Source organism: Dendropsophus ebraccatus, chromosome 1 (assembly GCF_027789765.1).
Source record: "Dendropsophus ebraccatus isolate aDenEbr1 chromosome 1, aDenEbr1.pat, whole genome shotgun sequence".
Lineage (NCBI taxonomy): Eukaryota > Metazoa > Chordata > Amphibia > Anura > Hylidae > Dendropsophus > Dendropsophus ebraccatus.
The window spans coordinates 222,983,222-223,000,240 of NC_091454.1; the positions used below are offsets into that span (position 1 = coordinate 222,983,222).

General features: G+C 47.9%; 2 protein-coding genes across 3 annotated transcripts in view; one reads left to right on the forward strand and one right to left on the reverse strand.

The window, feature by feature from the left end:
* LOC138785133 (acetylcholine receptor subunit epsilon-like) overlaps positions 1–15,946 on the forward strand; it is a 29,370-nt gene extending 13,424 nt beyond the window's left edge. The window contains exons 2-12 of the mRNA XM_069960722.1: positions 8,481–8,617; positions 8,699–8,743; positions 9,371–9,480; positions 9,574–9,729; positions 11,173–11,276; positions 11,813–12,013; positions 12,532–12,646; positions 12,727–12,841; positions 13,044–13,239; positions 14,253–14,386; positions 15,782–15,946. Coding sequence (XP_069816823.1) covers positions 8,510–8,617; positions 8,699–8,743; positions 9,371–9,480; positions 9,574–9,729; positions 11,173–11,276; positions 11,813–12,013; positions 12,532–12,646; positions 12,727–12,841; positions 13,044–13,239; positions 14,253–14,386; positions 15,782–15,946 — 1,449 coding nt within the window. The 5' untranslated portion in view covers positions 8,481–8,509. The remainder of the gene's footprint in view (positions 1–8,480; positions 8,618–8,698; positions 8,744–9,370; positions 9,481–9,573; positions 9,730–11,172; positions 11,277–11,812; positions 12,014–12,531; positions 12,647–12,726; positions 12,842–13,043; positions 13,240–14,252; positions 14,387–15,781) is intronic.
* The window catches only part of GP1BA (glycoprotein Ib platelet subunit alpha), a 30,006-nt gene that overhangs the window by 10,287 nt on the left and 2,700 nt on the right, over positions 1–17,019 (reverse strand). The window contains exon 1 of one of the 2 annotated variants that reach the window (XM_069949099.1): positions 8,339–8,700. The exons of the other annotated variant lie outside the window; for it this stretch is intronic. The gene's annotated coding sequence lies outside the window, so the exon portion shown is untranslated. Of the gene's footprint in view, positions 1–8,338; positions 8,701–17,019 lie in introns of those variants that run through there. 2 annotated transcript variants of the gene reach the window in all.

A 17,019-nucleotide genomic window follows, 5' to 3' on the forward strand; every position in this document is an offset into this window, starting at 1 on the left:
TGTGAGGTCCCCCAGTCTCCAGCAGCCGCTCCATGTGAGGTCCCCCAGTCTCCAGCAGCCGCTCCATGTGAGGTCCCCCCAGTCTCCAGCAGCCGCTCCATGTGAGGTCTCCCATTCTCCAGCAGCCGCTCCATGTGAGGTCCCCCGGTCTCCAGCAGCCGCTCCATGTGAGGTCCCCCGTCTCCAGCAGCCGCTCCATGTGAGGTCCCCCAGTCTCCAGCAGCCGCTCCATGTAAGGTCCCCCAGTCTCCAGCAGCCGCTCCATCTGAGGTCCCCCGAGTCTCCAGCAGTTGCTACATGTGAGGTCCCCCAGTCTCCAGCAGCCGCTCCATGTAAAGTCCCCCAGTCTCCAGCAGCCACTCCATGTAAGGTCCCCCAGTCTCCAGCAGCCGCTCCATGTGAGGTCCCCCGGTCTCCAGCAGCCGCTCCATGTAAAGTCCCCCAGTCTCCAGCAGCCACTCCATGTAAGGTCCCCCAGTCTCCAGCAGCCGCTCCATGTGAGGTCCCCCGGTCTCCAGCAGCCGCTCCATGTGAGGTCCCCCGGTCTCCAGCAGCCGCTCCATGTGAGGTCCCCGAGTCCCCAGCAGCCGCTCCATGTGAGGTCCCCCAGTCTCCAGCAGCCGCTCCATGTAAAGTCCCCCAGTCTCCAGCAGCCACTCCATGTAAGGTCCCCCAGTCTCCAGCAGCCGCTCCATGTGAGGTCCCCCAGTCTCCAGAAGCCGCTCCATGTGAGGTCCCCCAGTCTACAGCAGCCGCTCCATGTGAGGTCCCCCAGTCTCCAGCAGCCGCTCCATGTGAGGTCCCCCAGTCTACATCAGCCCCTCCATGTGAGGTCCCTCAGTCTCCAGCAGCCGCTCCATGTGAGGTCCCCCAGTCTCCATCAGCCGCTCCATGTAAGGTCCCCCAGTCTCCAGCAGCCGCTCCATGTGAGGTCCCCCCAGTCTCCAGCAGTTGCTCCATGTGAGGTTCCCCCAGTCTCCAGCAGCTGCTCCATGTGAGGTCCCCGAGTCCCCAGCAGCCGCTCCATGTGAGGTCCCCCAGTCTCCAGCAGCCACTCCATGTGAGGTCCCCCAATCTCCAGCAGCCGCTCCATGTGAGGTCCCCAGTCTCCAGCAGCCGCTCCATGTGAGGTCCTCCAGTCTCCAGCAGCCGCTCCATGTAAAGTCCCCCAGTCTCCAGCAGCCGCTCCATGTAAGGTCCCCCAGTCTCCAGCAGCCGCTCCATATAAGGTCCCCCAGTCTCCAGCAGCTGCTCCATGTGAGGTCCCCCAGTCTCCAGCAGCCATTCCATGGGAGGTCTCCCAGTCTCAAGCAGCCGCTCCATGTGAGGTGCCCCAGTCTCCAGCAGCCGCTTCATGTGAGGTCTCCCAGTCTCCAGCAGCAGCCGCTCCATGTGAGGTCTCCCAGTCTCCAGCAGCCGCTCCATGTGAGGTCCCCCAGTCTCCAGCAGCCACTCCATGTGAGGTCCCCCAGTCTCCAGCAGCCGCTCCATGTGAGGTCCCCTAGTCTCCAGCAGCCGCTCCATGTGAGGTCCCCCAGTCTCCAGCAGCGGCTCCATATGAGGTCCCCCAGTCTCCAGCAGCCGCTCCATGTGAGGTCCCCCAGTCTCCAGCAGCCGCTCCATGTGAGGTCCCCCAGTCTCCAGCAGCAGCAGCTCCATATGAGGTCCCCCCAGTCTCCAGCAGCCGCTCTATGTGAGGTCCCCTGGTCTCCAGCAGCCGCTCCATGTGAGGTCCCCCAGTCTCCAGCAGCTGCAACATGTGAGGTCCCCCAGTCTCCAGCAGCTGCTCCATGTGAGGTTCCCCCAGTCTCCAGCAGCCGCTGCATGTGAGGTCCCCCAGTCTCCAGCAGCCGCTCCATGTGAGGTCCCCCAGTCTCCAGCAGCCGCTCCATGTGAGGTCCCCCCAGTCTCCAGCAGTTGCTCCATGTGAGGTTCCCCCAGTCTCCAGCAGCCGCTCCATGTGATGTCCCCGAGTCCCCAGCAGCCGCTCCATTTGAGGTCCCCCCAGTCTCCAGCAGTTGCTCCATGTGAGGTCCCCCAGTCTCCAGCAGCAGCTGCTCCATGTGAGGTCCCCCAGTCTCCAGCAGTCGCTCCATGTGAGGCCCCCCAGTCTCCAGCAGCTGCTCCATGTGAGGTCCCCCAGTCTCCAGCAGCATCTCCATGTGAGGTCCCCCAGTCTCCAGCAGCCGCTCCATGTGAGGTCCCCGAGTCCCTAGCAGCCGCTCCATGTGAGGTCCCCCAGTCTCCAGCAGCCGCTTCATGTGAGGTCCCCCAGTCTTTCGTAGCCGTTTTGTAAGCATGCTGTGACCTCAATGAGCTGGAGCATTGTCCTCCAAGAAGATGAAATTACATTGAATCAGGGACCAGTGGGCCTCAGTGATGTTCACTGTTTAAAGTCGATTCACACTGAGCCGAAATGATGGCCGCCAATGATTGTGGAGACATGAAGGATAGTGCTATGGATCAGCCACTCTCAGCATTTGGTGACACATTATTTGGTGGCAGTGGCGGTCTTTGGCACCAAGCAACTCAAGCAATCGCTTGGGGCCCCAACATCCAGGGTGGCCCCCACGCCCCGCTCTTATGCTCAAGACCGCTGGACAGGGCCGCTGCCCCGCTCGCTGCTGCCATCTGAACTGTAACTATGAGCACTCGTAATGAGCGGGAGACATTGGCTCCCTTCTGTCAGTCACTCTTGTGGCCACAGGAAGGGTTTTCCCTGCGGTCACAAGTGGCAGCTTTGTCCTTGTGGTGCCGGCGCTCCAGTGACATCACTGGAGCATCGGCGCCAGGACAAGGGGAGTGCGGCCTCTTGTGATCGCAGGGAAAACCCTTCCTGCGGCCACAAGAGTGAAGAGAAGAGGAGACGCCCGGACCCAGGTGAGTATAATTGTTTGTTTTATTGTCTTATATACTATATGAAAGGGGGAGCACACAGGTGTCTGTTTAACTGGGGGAGCGCACATCGGGGTCTATATAAATGGGGGGAGCACACAGGGGGCTATATAACAGGGGGAACACACAGGGGGGCTATAGACTACTGGGGCTTCACAGAGGGGTCTATATACTACTGGGGGCAGCACACAGGGGGGTCTATATACTACTTGGGGCAGCAGAATGGGGTCTATATACAACTTGGAGAGCATACAGGAGGTATATATCCAAGTGGGAGAGCACACAGGGGGGCTATATAGTACTGGGGGAGCACACAGGGGTCTATATACTACTGGCGGGGCACACAGGGGGTCTATATACTACTGTGGGAACATACAGGGGGTCTATATACTACTTGTGAGGCACACAGGTGGTCTATATATAACTGGGGGAGCACACAGGGGTCTGTATACAACTGGGGCAGCACACAAGGGGTCTATATAATACTGGTGGGGCACACAGGGGGTCTATATACTACTGGGGGAACCACACAGGGGGCTTATATACTACTGGAGGAGCACACAGGGGTCTATATCCAAGTGGGGGAGCACACAGGTGGTCTATATCCAAGTGGGGGAGCACACAGGGGGGCTAAATACCCCTGAGGGAGCACACAGGGGGTATATATACTAGTGGGGGAGCACACAGGGGGTATATACAACTGGGGGCAGCACACAGGGGGTCTATATATAACTGGGGCAGCACACAGGAGGTCTATATATTTCTGGGGAAGCACAAGGGGGGCTATATATAACTGGGGGAACACACAGGGGTCTATATACTACTGGGGGAAGCAAAAAAGGGGTATATACTACTGGGGGCAGGACACAAGGGGTATATACTATTGGGGGCAGCACACAAGGAGTATATATTACTGGCGGTAGCGCACAAGGGGTATATATTACTGGGGGCAACACACAGCGGTCTATTGTTGTGGATTGCGTGTCGAGGGGGGGCCCCAGACATAACTTCACTTGGGGCCCCAGGAATGCCAAGACCGCCCCTGTTTGGTGGTAGTTAAATAAATTGTTTATGATGAGGAAATCAACATTGCTATATCTGCTTAAATGCCACATAATATAATATCACTGGAGGGGGGACTTTTTACCAGCCGTATAGCCATAGGCTGTAGTCATATTTTCAAGAATGCAGGAATCAATCTCCAAGAGTTCGGGTTCATGTGGACCTGAACTTACTGTATCTTTCTAGGGCTGCATTCATCCTTCTTTTTTCAAATACAGCACGTAGAGTTAATACCAAAAAGTTCTGTTTTGGTGTCTTCTGACCACATGACCTTCTCCTTCATCTAGATGGTTATTGGTGAACTTCGAATGAATCCGCACATGTGCCGGTGTGAGCAGGGGGACCTTGTGTGCCCTGCAGGGTTATAATCCATGATGGTGTAGTGTGTTACTAAAGGTAATCTATGAGACTGTGGTCCCAGCTACCTTCAGGTCATTGACCAGGTCCTCCCGTGTAGTTCTGGCCTGTTTCCTGAACTTTTTCACAATCATCTTTACCCCACCAGGTGAGATCTTGCATGGAGCCCCAGACCGAGGGGGATTGACAGTCATCTTGTGTTTCTTCCATTTTCTAATAATTTTGCCAACAGTTGTTGCCTTCTCGCCAAGCTGCTTGCCTATTGTCCTATAGCCCCTCTCAGCCTTGTGCAGGTCTATAACTTTGTCTCCTAGACAGCTCTTTGTTCTTGGCCATGGTGGAGAGATCGGAGTATCATTTATTGAGTGTGTGTACAGGTGATTATTATACAGGCAACAAGTTCAGGTTCAGGTAATGAGAGCAGAGTAGAAGGAGCTTCTTATAAAGAGACTAACAGCTCTGTGAGAGCCAGAATTCTTGCTGATTGGTTTGTCCCTATTGATCCAGTTGTATATGTAGTGTTTCTTGTAGTGTATATGACAAATGGTCCCTGATGATCCAGAGGTGTCCATGGTTAGTGGTGATCTAGTGGCATATATGATGAGTGGTCCTTGGTGATCCAGTGGTGTACCATGTCCTGATGGGGACATGCCCATCTACCATAAACAACATCATAGTGAATAAGGAAGGCCGTCCAGTGGGCAAGTGTGGACCCAAAATCTTAGCCCACTATTACCAGTGTTTGGTGTCCCGGTCTAATATTTATCACTGATTACAAGGAATTCTGAGAACAGTTTTTATGACAGTTGTTTTATTAAAAATTTTTCAAAAAACTCTTTATGTCCCTGTGTGTTTAATATAGCTTGATTCTCAGTGAAGAAGATCTTCTGTCCAGTGCTATTTTAAGGCTTCCATAACCTTGAAGTAGTCATGGCAGAAGCTCGATAAGACTCTTATTTCCTCTCTCCCATTCATTCCTTCTGCCCCGATGGCATTCCGCAGTTCATCTGCTTCAAAGTGAAACATATGCCATGTGTGCCGGCGGCTGCACACATCCCTGTCAATCATCACCTGGAAAGCCAAGGCTGTGCAACACTCTCTGTTGTTGTAGTGAAGGAGGTGGAAGAGGAAGTGTGAATGGAGATGAGTCTATACCTAAAAAAGGAACGTGACTAATAACTGTTGTAATACTGCCCCCTATGATGTAGAATATAACTACTATAGTACTGCCCCCTATATACAAGAATATAACTACTATAATACTGCCCCCTATATACAGGAATATAACTACTATAATACTGCTCCCTATATACAGGAATATAACTACTATAATACTGCTCCTATATACAGGAATATAACTATTATAATACTGCCCCCTATATACAAGAATATAACTACTATAATACTGCTCCTATATACAGTATACAGGAATATAACTACTATAATACTGCCCCTATATACAGGAATATAACTACTATAATACTGCCCCCTATATACAAGAATATAACTACTATAATACTGCTCCTATATACAAGAATATAACTACTATAATACTGCCCCTATATACAAAAATATAACTACTATAATACTGCTCCTATATACAGGAATATAACTACTATCATACTGCTCCTATATACAGGAATATAACTACTATAATACTGCCCCCTATATACAAGAATATAACTAATATAATACTGCTCCTATATACAGGAATATTACTACTATAATACTGCTCCTATATACAGGAATATAACTACTATAATACACGAACTGGAGAGAGTGGAATGGCTGCACATCCCATCTATGGCTGATACTAATGCCGCTAGGCCTATATTAAAAATCAACACCAGAGTGTCTGTATATGAATTCATCAAGCCATATTGCCCCGTGTACCACCGCGCAGGTCCTCTGGTCCACACGGGTCCCTACGCTAACTCCACACCGTGTCGGTCAGCCACCGCCAACCAAGCTATGGAACGGCCCTGCAACCCCAATGTCACAGGACCAGACCCAAAAAGCCCCACCAAAACCCAGCCACCACCACCTCCTGTTTTTTCCCATTCTGTTTGCTGCAGCTATGGTGAGTGTAATTCCTTATTCAGACTTGTGCTGCTTGGGGGCGACCTTCTCCGCCGGCGGTGCTGGCCGGGTTCTGGTGTGGTGTTTTTGGGTCTGGTCCTGTGGCATGGGGGTCGCAGGGCTGTCCCATGGCCCCCGTTCCCTGACTGTGCACGCCTGCGGGGTTGGTGGCCACTGACTGGCACGGTGTGGACTTAGTGTAGGGACCCATGTGTATCAGATACCGGCACGAGGTACATGGGGCAGTATGGCTTGATCAATTCATACACAAAATTCTGATGTGTTTTTTATTCAGCCTAGCGGCACTAGTATCAGCCATAGGTGTGAGGTGCAACACTCAGTTTCTTCCCTGAACCGCATAACTACTATAATACTGCCCCGATATCCAAGAATATAACTACTATAATATAGAAGCTAATAGATACAGGTGCCGGCACTGCCTGATCGCCAACCAATGTGTACGAGGCTATCACAGTCCCGGGAGTGGATCTCCGTGACCACACGGATCTATGCAAGGGGTGCTCGGACGGAGCGGAGACAATATAGTGTATCAAAAAAGAATAAATCCAAGCACTCACCCCGATAGTAGATCTTCGGTGGGTTTATTTGCACATAACAGGGAGGGAGATAGTAGCGGTGCGGGAGCGCAGCAGACAACGGTTTTGCGCCTCGGCGCTTTGTCAAGTCTAGACTTGACAAAGCGCAGAGGCGCGAAACCGTTGTCTGCTGCGTTCCCGCACCGCTACTATCTCCCTCCCTGTTATGTGCAAATAAACCCACCGAAGATCTACTATCGGGGTGAGTGCTTGGATTTATTCTTTTTTGATAACTACTATAATACTGCCCCTATATACAAGAATTTAACTACTATGATACTGCCCCCTAGGACAAAAATAGAGGCACTCGAATACTACTGCTACATATACACCCATGCATGCAGTATATATGATGAGTAGTGGGTGTGGCCTGTCAGGATCAGTGACACTGGTGACAGCTGTGCATTACACGGATGGTCAGGAGGCGTCACATAGAGATGTTTTCGGGGAGAGGAGACTGTTTCCTTTCTGTTGTGGGAGACATATTATCCTGTCATTGATTCTGAATATTTTGGCCCCTCATATTGCTGGCTGTGAAGCTTACAATCTAATCATGGGTTGGGGGCCGAGAACTTTCTTCCTGCTTCCACTTCTGATCTGTGAGTCAATCTCTCTCTCTGTCTATCTATGTATAGAGCTGGCAGTGTGTTGGGCGTCTCTCGTGTCTGCTGTGTGCACTGTCTATGTGCTTGGAGATAGGGGAGGGTTTCTCCCACCATACACCAGGTTCCACCACTTTGAGAGATTACCATATACCTGAATCCATTTAATCTACCATCATCTGCCATCATTCATGATATTCTAAACATGTATTATCGGGGCAAGCTAGCTACACATTGTCTACTAAGTACAGACCGGACCTTGGTTTTTGTAAATTTGGGTCAACCTCATGACTAGGCCATCCAAGAGACACCCCAGGCAAGCTGTTATCAATGCTCCTCAGTGACTGTGGTCACAGGAACCTCAATGTCTATGTCTAAGAGACTGTGGTTTTAGGAACCTCAATGTCTATGATCAAGCGACTGTGGTTGTAGGAACCTCAATGTCTATGTCCAAGTGACTGTGGTCATAGGAACCTCAATGTCTATGTCCAAGTGACTGTGGTTATAAAAACCTTGATGTCTATGTCCAAGTATCTGTGGTTGTAGGAACCTCAATCTCCATGTCCTAGCGACTGTGGTTGTAGGAACCTCAATGTTCATGTCCTAGCGACTGTGGTTGTAGGAACCTCAATGTCCATGTCCTGGGGTAGGATGAGGAAAAAGGCCAATCTACTAAATGCTTTATGTATTGAAAATAGTATGACAGATAGCATGTAGGGATAATGAAAATTCTACATTAAAATTTACCTGATTAACCCAACCCGATGCGCGGCACCGCCCTAAAAACAATAAAATCCACAAATCACCAGGCCCAGATGGCAGACCTGAACCTTCATGACTACAAACTTCAGTAGCACGTAATAACACCAATCATATTGTCTTGTCCCAGGTACATTGGCCAGTGAGGAGGCCCGACTGATGGAAGATCTCTTCTCCAACTACGATAAGCAATCCCGTCCGGTAAAGTCCATCAACGACATCATTGAAGTAAAGCTGAAGCTCACACTGACCAACCTCATCTCCCTGGTAGGTCTTTTCCATGAGCTACTTCACATCTTGTCCCATCACACAAGGTCCTTAAATAGTTTTAATTTATTTTGTTGGCAGAAAGAACGAGAAGAGACTCTGACGACAAACGTGTGGATATTAATCGTGAGTAATATTTCTGGTTAAAGCCTATTCATCGGGTTGAGCTTTGGTCACATACCAAGTTCCATGGATGCCAGATTATAGGAATTTTACTATATAATCCCTATTCCACTATTTTCCTCCATAGACTTTTTTTTGGATAGAAATGATCAAGAAGGGCCTTCAACTGGGATTCCCACCAACCCCTAGAATGTGGTGACCCGTACCCTGTTACTGTCTTGCTCATAAGTATGAAGGAGCCATGTATAGCACTATCTTTCCTGGGAAGGGGTAAAGTAACTATAAGGGGTTTAACAATAGCACTAGTACTTAAGTCCTGTTTCCTGAGGAGGTCTAAAGGTCCCCCTGCCATATACAACAAGTCATATTTAGGGTACACCATAGGTGTTGGCCCCCTTGCAGATTTTGTAGGAGATCCAGGAGTGGTATCCACAAGGATTCCTTTAGTTATTCCCCGGCAGGTTATACTTTAAGTCCAGTTTACTTGCTTTGAGGGCATATAGAGGGTCAACCACCCAAAAGTGCATTTTCAGCCAGCTTCTGTAAAGTCCAGCCAGCTGAGATCAGGGCTTCTCAATGCAGACTCTTTGAATTCACAACCCTTGTAATTTTCAAATTAATCTTTTAAAGACGTGGGATGATTACCGACTGACGTGGAATGAAGCTGACTATGGTGGCATAGATGTTGTACGTGTTCCATATTACATGGTATGGCTTCCAGATATAGTCCTAGAGAACAAGTAAGTGCAGAGAGATCAAAGTGTCTTCCATCTTCATCAGTTTGTTTCCTTATCTACTGCTCAACCCATTACCATCTTTAAATTTTCTTCCAGTATTGATGGTCAGTTTGATGTGGCATACTATGCCAATGTGCTGGTGTACAGCTCCGGATTCATGTATTGGCTCCCACCAGCCATCTTCAGGAGTACATGCAGTGTTGATGTGACTTATTTCCCATTTGATTGGCAGAACTGCTCGCTGGTGTTCAGGTGAGGACCTGTGCAGATAGGAATAAACAGGTGTAGTACTGAGGACCTGCTAGGACTTTTAAACATAAAAGCAAGCTTAGGTCATGGTTTGAGGTGGGTGACTATTTAGAAGGTTAGCATACTCACAGATGATGAACAGTAGTGTCCTACAGCAGAATGCAGATCTAGCCAAAAAGCTCCAGTCCTGGCCAGAGGCCTATCCTAGGTGCCAAACCAGCAAAAAGCTCTTGTGCTAGCTTCTCCTCTCTGGTTACAATCAATCCTTCTTAGATACAGAAAGCATAGATCACTCATTCTTGGATGCAGACAAGTAGATCACTCCTTTTTGGAGGCAGACAAGAAGATCAATCCTTCTCTAAGGAAAACAAGAAGATCACTACTTCTCAGAGGCAGACAAAAAGATCACTCCTTCTCGGAGGCAGACAAGAAGGTCACTCCTTCTCGAAGATGGACAAGAAGATCACTCCTTCTCGGAGGCAGACAAGAAGATCACTCCTTCTCAAAGCAGACAAGAAGATCACTCCTTCTCGGAGGCAGACATGAAGATCACTCCTTCTCGGAGGCAGACAAGAAGATCACTCCTTCTCAGAGGCAGACAAGAAGATCACTCCTTCTCGGAGGCAGACAAGAGGATCACTCCTTCTCGGAGGCAGACAGGAAGATCACTCCTTCTCGGAGGCAGACAAGAAGATCACTCCTTCTCGGAGGCAGACAGGAAGATCACTCCTTTTCGGTGGCAGACAAGAAGATCACTCCTTCTCGGAGGCAGACAGGAAGATCACTCCTTCTCGGAGGCAGACAAGAAGATCACTCTCAGAGGCAGACAAGATGATCACTCGATTCTTGGAGGTGGCAGGATATTTAAACTTCCCTCAGCAAGAACAGCAATAGTTTCTGAGATAGTTAAAGGAATTATTCAGCATTAGAAAAACATGGCCACTTTCTTCTAGAGACAGCGCCCCTCTTGTCTCCAGTTTAGGTGTAGGTTTTGCAACTGTGTTCCATTGACATGAATGGACTTAATTGCAAACCACACCTGAACTGGAGACAAGAGTTGGGCTGTCTCTGGAAGAAAGTGGCCATGTTTGTCTAATGCTGGCTAACCCCTTTAATCTCAGGAGTCTGTGATATCTCCATCCCCTTCCAGGCAGGGTGACATAAAAGGCTTACCTGTGCCTGGGCCTACCTGTGTAGACAGCTGAGCTAGGCGCATCTCTGTAGCTAAAGAACTTGCGTGTGCTTAGGAGGAGCACACTTTTCTAACTGGTTAAAACCAGAGTAGCCTGGCCCTCCACTAAGAGGGAGACTGGGCTAGGGAGACTGGAAAATTCTGCCATTGAAGTGATTAGGCTAATTAGGATGAGTTTTGATGGAAAATACCTTTAAAACAGTGGACAATAGAGGACCTGCTTTCAGAGTTCTGGGTCATTTCTTTTTTTTTAGGTCTAAAACCTACAATGCTAAAGAAGTTGACCTGCAGTTGGCTCTTGATGATGTTACGCAGGAGAAGATAGAATGGGTGGACATTGACCCTGAGGCATTTACAGGTAAGGAATTAAACCTTTTGACGTTTTTTCTCCCCCACGTGACCCTTTAGATACGTCCTCATGGAGCAAAAGCATAAAGAAGACCCCTAGACCTTAGTTCTCCCGCAACTAGACATTGATGCTGCATCTCCCATCGTTTCCCCCTTTGTAAATGTTTCATGCACATAGTATCTCAAATACAGAAGCTTTCAGAACCCTAAAATTTGTCCCCTACCAACAGTAGACATCATAGGCCAGGGCTGGTTTCTCTGCAGTTAAGTCTCTTGAGCACATCTGTAGCATCTAATGTCCTTTGGATGATCTCTACCAAGTTCTTCCCCAATGGGTTGACCCTACAAAAACACTATGGATACCAAAGCCTTGAGACCCTATGGTTTACCTTTGAGAGACCCTGTGCAGAGGAGACGTGGTGAGCTGACATATGAACTTGTTAATTGACCCTTCAGCTCTTACATCCAGTGACCTCACCAAACCATACACTGTCATCCTGACTGGTATGTTGTGTATGCTTTACCCTAACCATGCACTGGTTTCAGAGAATGGAGAATGGGCAATAAAGCACCGTCCTGCGAAGAAGGTTATAAACAAGGCGTATACCCCAGAAGACCTAGAGTACCAGGAAATTCTTTTCTGCTTGATTATCCAGCGAAAACCCTTGTTCTACATTATCAACGTTATTGTTCCGTGTGTCCTAATATCATCCCTGGCTGTACTGGTGTACTTTCTTCCAGCTAAAGGTGAGGTTTTCCTAATAATCAGTAACCTGCAATTCCACCTTGGTAGAAGGTCTACCAGACTTTTTGTAGATACTTTTGGCCTAAGGCCCTGGTTACACTACGAAATCGGCGCCGACATTTCAGGCAGAACTCCTCCGCACGGACTCGGTGCCGACTCCTGCCTTCTATCGGTTACAATGGGAGAGCGCGCAAGCCTCAGCTCTCCGCGCAAAGAATTGACATGTCAATTCTTTGAATGGAGAGGCGCAGAGAGCTGACGCACGCTCTCCCATTGTAACTGATAGAAGGCAGGAGTCGGCACTGAGTCCGCACGGAATCTCGGCATTGATTCCGTAGTGTGGACGGGGCCTTATAGTGTATGTGGACAACCTCCAAATAGGTGAATGTGTTTCAGTGGTGTGAAAACATCCCATGTATCATAAAAAGGATGTTCTATTAGACAGAGATGATGGAATCGATCCTCACACCCTTGCCCTGCATATTGTTGTCTTTATCCCTTTCATGTCCATCTTCTCTAGCTGGTGGTCAGAAGTGTACCGTGTCTATCTCAGTCCTCCTAGCTCAGACTGTGTTTCTGTTCCTTATTGCTCAAAGTGTCCCAGAGACATCACTCAGCGTTCCGCTGATTGGCAAGTAGGTGGCACCATTTTCTACCAATATGGCTGGTTGGAAAATCTAAAGTTGTTCTTATAAATACAAAATTTATCTTACAGATACCTGATATTTGTAATGCTTGTGTCAACACTCATCGTTCTCAGCTGCGTGATTGTACTTAACGTATCACTACGGACTCCAAGCACCCACAAACTCACTGCCAGCGTCAGACACGTAAGCTCTTCGAAAAGTATTGGTACTTTTCACTCACACATGTAACATATAAAGGATGTCTCTCAAGACAGCAAATATGAATTAGCTGCTGTATTCACTGCCTGCCCCTCTGCCTGTGGCATTGTTAAGCACAAGACAGTACGCTGTAACCACATTTCAGTTGATGTATTGTTATAGGTTGATTTTTCTTCCCACGTAACAGATGCTTTTGGAGTTGGTACCACGTTACCTACATATGGAGATAGCACCTTGTGAAGAGGTGGAGACACCACGAGAGAGAAGGAGAAGCTCGCTAGGAATCATGTTAAAGGCTGAAGAGTATATTCTGAAGAAACCCCGGAGCGAGTTGATGTTTGAAAGGCAGAGTGACAGACATGGCATAAGCAGGGGCCACAAAGGTGAGAAGATGATAGGTGAAAAGACTCTATAGATGAGGAGGATAAAGTCACAATGATCAGGAGCACAGCGATGTAGAGGTGAAGATGAGGAAGGAGCACAGTGATGTGGAGGTGAAGATGAGGAAGGAGCACAGTGATGAGGTGAGGATAAAGAAGGAGCACAGTGATGTGGAGGTAAGGAAGAGGATGGAGCGCAGTGATGAGAAGAAGAGGAAGGAGCACAATGATGAGGAAGTGAGGATGAGGAAGGAGAGCAGGGAAGAGAAAGTGAAGATGAGGAAGGAGCAAAGTGATGAGGTGAGGATGAGGAAGGAGCACAGTGATGAGGTGAGGATGAGGAAGGAACACAGTGATGTGTAGGTGAAGATGAGGAAGGAGCACAGTGATGTGGAGGTAAGGATGGGGAAGGACAGCAGGGAAGAGAAAGTGAAGATGAGGAAGGAGCACAGTGATGAGGAGTAGAGGATGAGGTAGGAGAAAAGTAATGAGGAGGTGAGGATGAGGAAGAAGCATTGCCCTAAACGTTCGTAAAGCGTTCGCAAAGATTTTTCATTCGCAGCTGCGGAGAGTGGCATTATACTGCGATTTTGGGGTGTTGGGTGCACCCAGGCATGCTCCCCCTAATGTCCCAGTGTCATTCCAGAGGTGTTGGCATCTTTTAGGGAGGTTTCATGGGGGACTTGGTGACCTCCAAGTGGTCGAATTTGGATTTCCAAGTGCCTTGAATCTTTTTCCCATAGACTATAATGGGATTGAATATTCTTTTAAATAGTTGAATCTCGGTGCCTATTCGATTTGAATTCTCGAAAGTCTAGCTCATCTCTAATAAGGAGGTGAGGATGAGGAAGGAGCACAGTGATGAGGAGGTGAGGATGAGGAAGGAACACAGTCTGCACACTGTCTGCTATGTGTGGACATACCTTTATAATAATATTGCAGATAAAATAACACCCATGCATGGTATAGACATCGGGACGTTTACATCCACAATAAGGGAAATATCTTTCTTACAGGTAATTTAATCGATGCCGATGTGACAACCAATTTATATCGAAACTTGGCTCATTGTGCCCCCGAAATCAAGAACTGTGTGGATGCCTGTAATTTCATCACAGCGAGTACAAAGGAGCAGAACGCCACTGGAGCCGTGAGTGTCCTCCTCTTTACTGAGGAGCAACTTCTGAGTCTTCCTCCTCCACTGCAATTCACTTATAAGAGTTCTTCCCTTGGTGAATTGTTGAGTGACACAATGTTTTCTATCCCTGGTGTTCTTGTGATGTGGTGGACCCTCTCCAGTAGGATAGTTACTTATAGTCCATGATAGTCAAGTTTTCTATATCTCAAAACCTGGAGAGGGTTTTTTTTTCACCAGCCGAAAGCAAAAAAGCCAGGTCCCTGCAGCCCAGAATAGACCACTAAGGTCACCATTAAGACCAAATATCTCTTATCACTTACCATTCTTGGGATTCATTGTCTCTCATATAGGGTTATACATGCTGTCCTGAACTGTGGTGACCCTAGGGCCTCTGTGCCATACAGATGTGTCCATAGCTTTGCAAGTTTCTACCATCAGTTTATTCCTAATTTCTCATTAGTCATCAATCCTACAGAAGCTCTAGCTTAACCAAGAAGGAAGTGAATGCAAAAGCCTGGACTCTGGAAGCTGAGGTCTCCTACAATCGGTTAAAGGAGTCTTATGCTTCAGCTCCTGTGATAAGGTGCCCACACACCTTCAGATAAGCTCCTCCCATTCCTCTGCCAGTTCCTGCATCTTCTGGGGCACCAGGAGTGGGTTCTTCTTTCAGGGACTTGCGAATCTAACACAGAACTGAGGACTCTATGCTTTTTGTTGCTTTAGACTTCATGCAAGACACCACCGTAGATAAAGAGTCACTTCAGTTTAACCCAGGGACTAAGATTTGTCTTTCATCGAGGGATAGTCACATATTGGTCCCCAGTCCTAAGTACGCGGCTAGATTCCTATGACCTTTTGAGGTGCTGATACGAACTAATACTGTTGTGTACAGACTCTGTCTACCTATCCCCCCCCCCCCCCCCCCCGGGACCCCCCTGGCACCCTATAGAAGCAGATGGCCAGCCTTTACATCCTTGAATGAAATAAAGGGTAAAAAAAAATACCCAGAGGGTGCTTAGACTCCCAAGTCATACCTATTGGGTAGCACAGTGGGTCCACATTAGGTGCCTGCTACAATATTGCTAGGTTCATGGTCAGTTGAGGCCCACCTTTGGAATCCGCACCGATCCTTAGAATGATGGGGGTGCAGGCCTAATTGTAGTCCTCAAGTTCAAGTTATAAGACTGGTGGCTAAATAGCATGATCCCTGGTGGTCCAGTGGTTATGTCAGTATCTGTTCCTAATCCAGACAAGCAAAAGGGGCAAGTCAGATGAATACCCTCTTGCGACACTTAATCGTTGTTAGCATTACTATTCCCAGCTAGGCCACAGTACAACGTTCATCATCCCCCACTAGTACCAGGATATAACCATTTATAACCTATAATCACATCTTTTATGTTGCAGGAAATGGAGAACTGGGTGACGATTGGGAAGGTGTTGGACGTCCTGTGTTTTTGGGTTGCTCTCCCACTCTTCGTGGTGGGGACTCTCGCCATTTTCCTTATGGGACATTTTAATAGCGCGCCAGATCGACCTTTTGCTGGAGACAATCGTCTTTACGAACCATGATCTAAAATGTTGGGAATCCGGATCCTCTTCCCGTAGAACCATCTGGCCGCCAGGCCACCATATTGTATTCTAGTTTACAGTCTCAATTAAATGTCTATTTGTAAATTACATTTGGTTTTGTTATCATTAGCTTTGTAGGTAATGTATGTTTTATGTCTCCAGCTCCTCCTGACAGGAAGTTGTGTAGTCCTTTCATTTCCATTGTGGTGTTGTCTCCAGTTCCTCCTGACAGGAAGTTGTGCAGTCCTTTCATTTCCATTGTGGTGTTGTCTCCAGCTCCTCCTGACAGGAAGTTGTGTAGTCCTTTCATTTCCACTGTGGTGTTGTCTCCATCTCCTCCCTCTCTCTAGACGACACATCATCCTCTGGATGGATCCGCTTGATCTGGTCTTTGATCTGAAGCCCTGTCCCCCAAGTAATGTCATTTGGGACATTTAGGGAAGAATGAAGCATGTTAATAGCATGCTTCCTGGTTAGTTTCATTTTATAACATGACATCTGAGTACCCTTTAAGAGCCTAGAGCGATACATTGCAACAAAGTACAAGGATGAGGGACAAACTAGTGCTGGCAGAAGATCTGTCTGTAAACAAAACCTCAGCTGTGCCCAGGAATAGGTCTTAGTTTCCATTCAATGACAGTAAACATAGATCTTGAAACTTATGAGAAAATAATACATAAGTACCATATATTATAGGAATGTGTACCAGTGTGTTACTAAAAGAGTAGTATTTACATGGAACAAACTTCTAGCAGATGTGGTTGTTAAATCTACAGTAAGTGAATATAAACCTGCCTGGTATATACATATATTTATCCTAGGATAATAAGAAAGGGTACACTATAAGGGCAGACTAGATGGACCGGGGACTTTTTCTGCCGTCAATCTTCTATCCAGCCAGTCCTTTTCCCTAGGAGGTCTACTGTTCCCTAGAAGAAAGTGGTAAATCCACTGATAATAATAAATAATCCTACTAGAAATTGCGGTGAACATTATGTGTTACCTCCGTGCTGAGAAGGTCCTCGCACTCCATCCACACGAGACCTCTTGCCTTGGACTCTCTCATCTTGTTT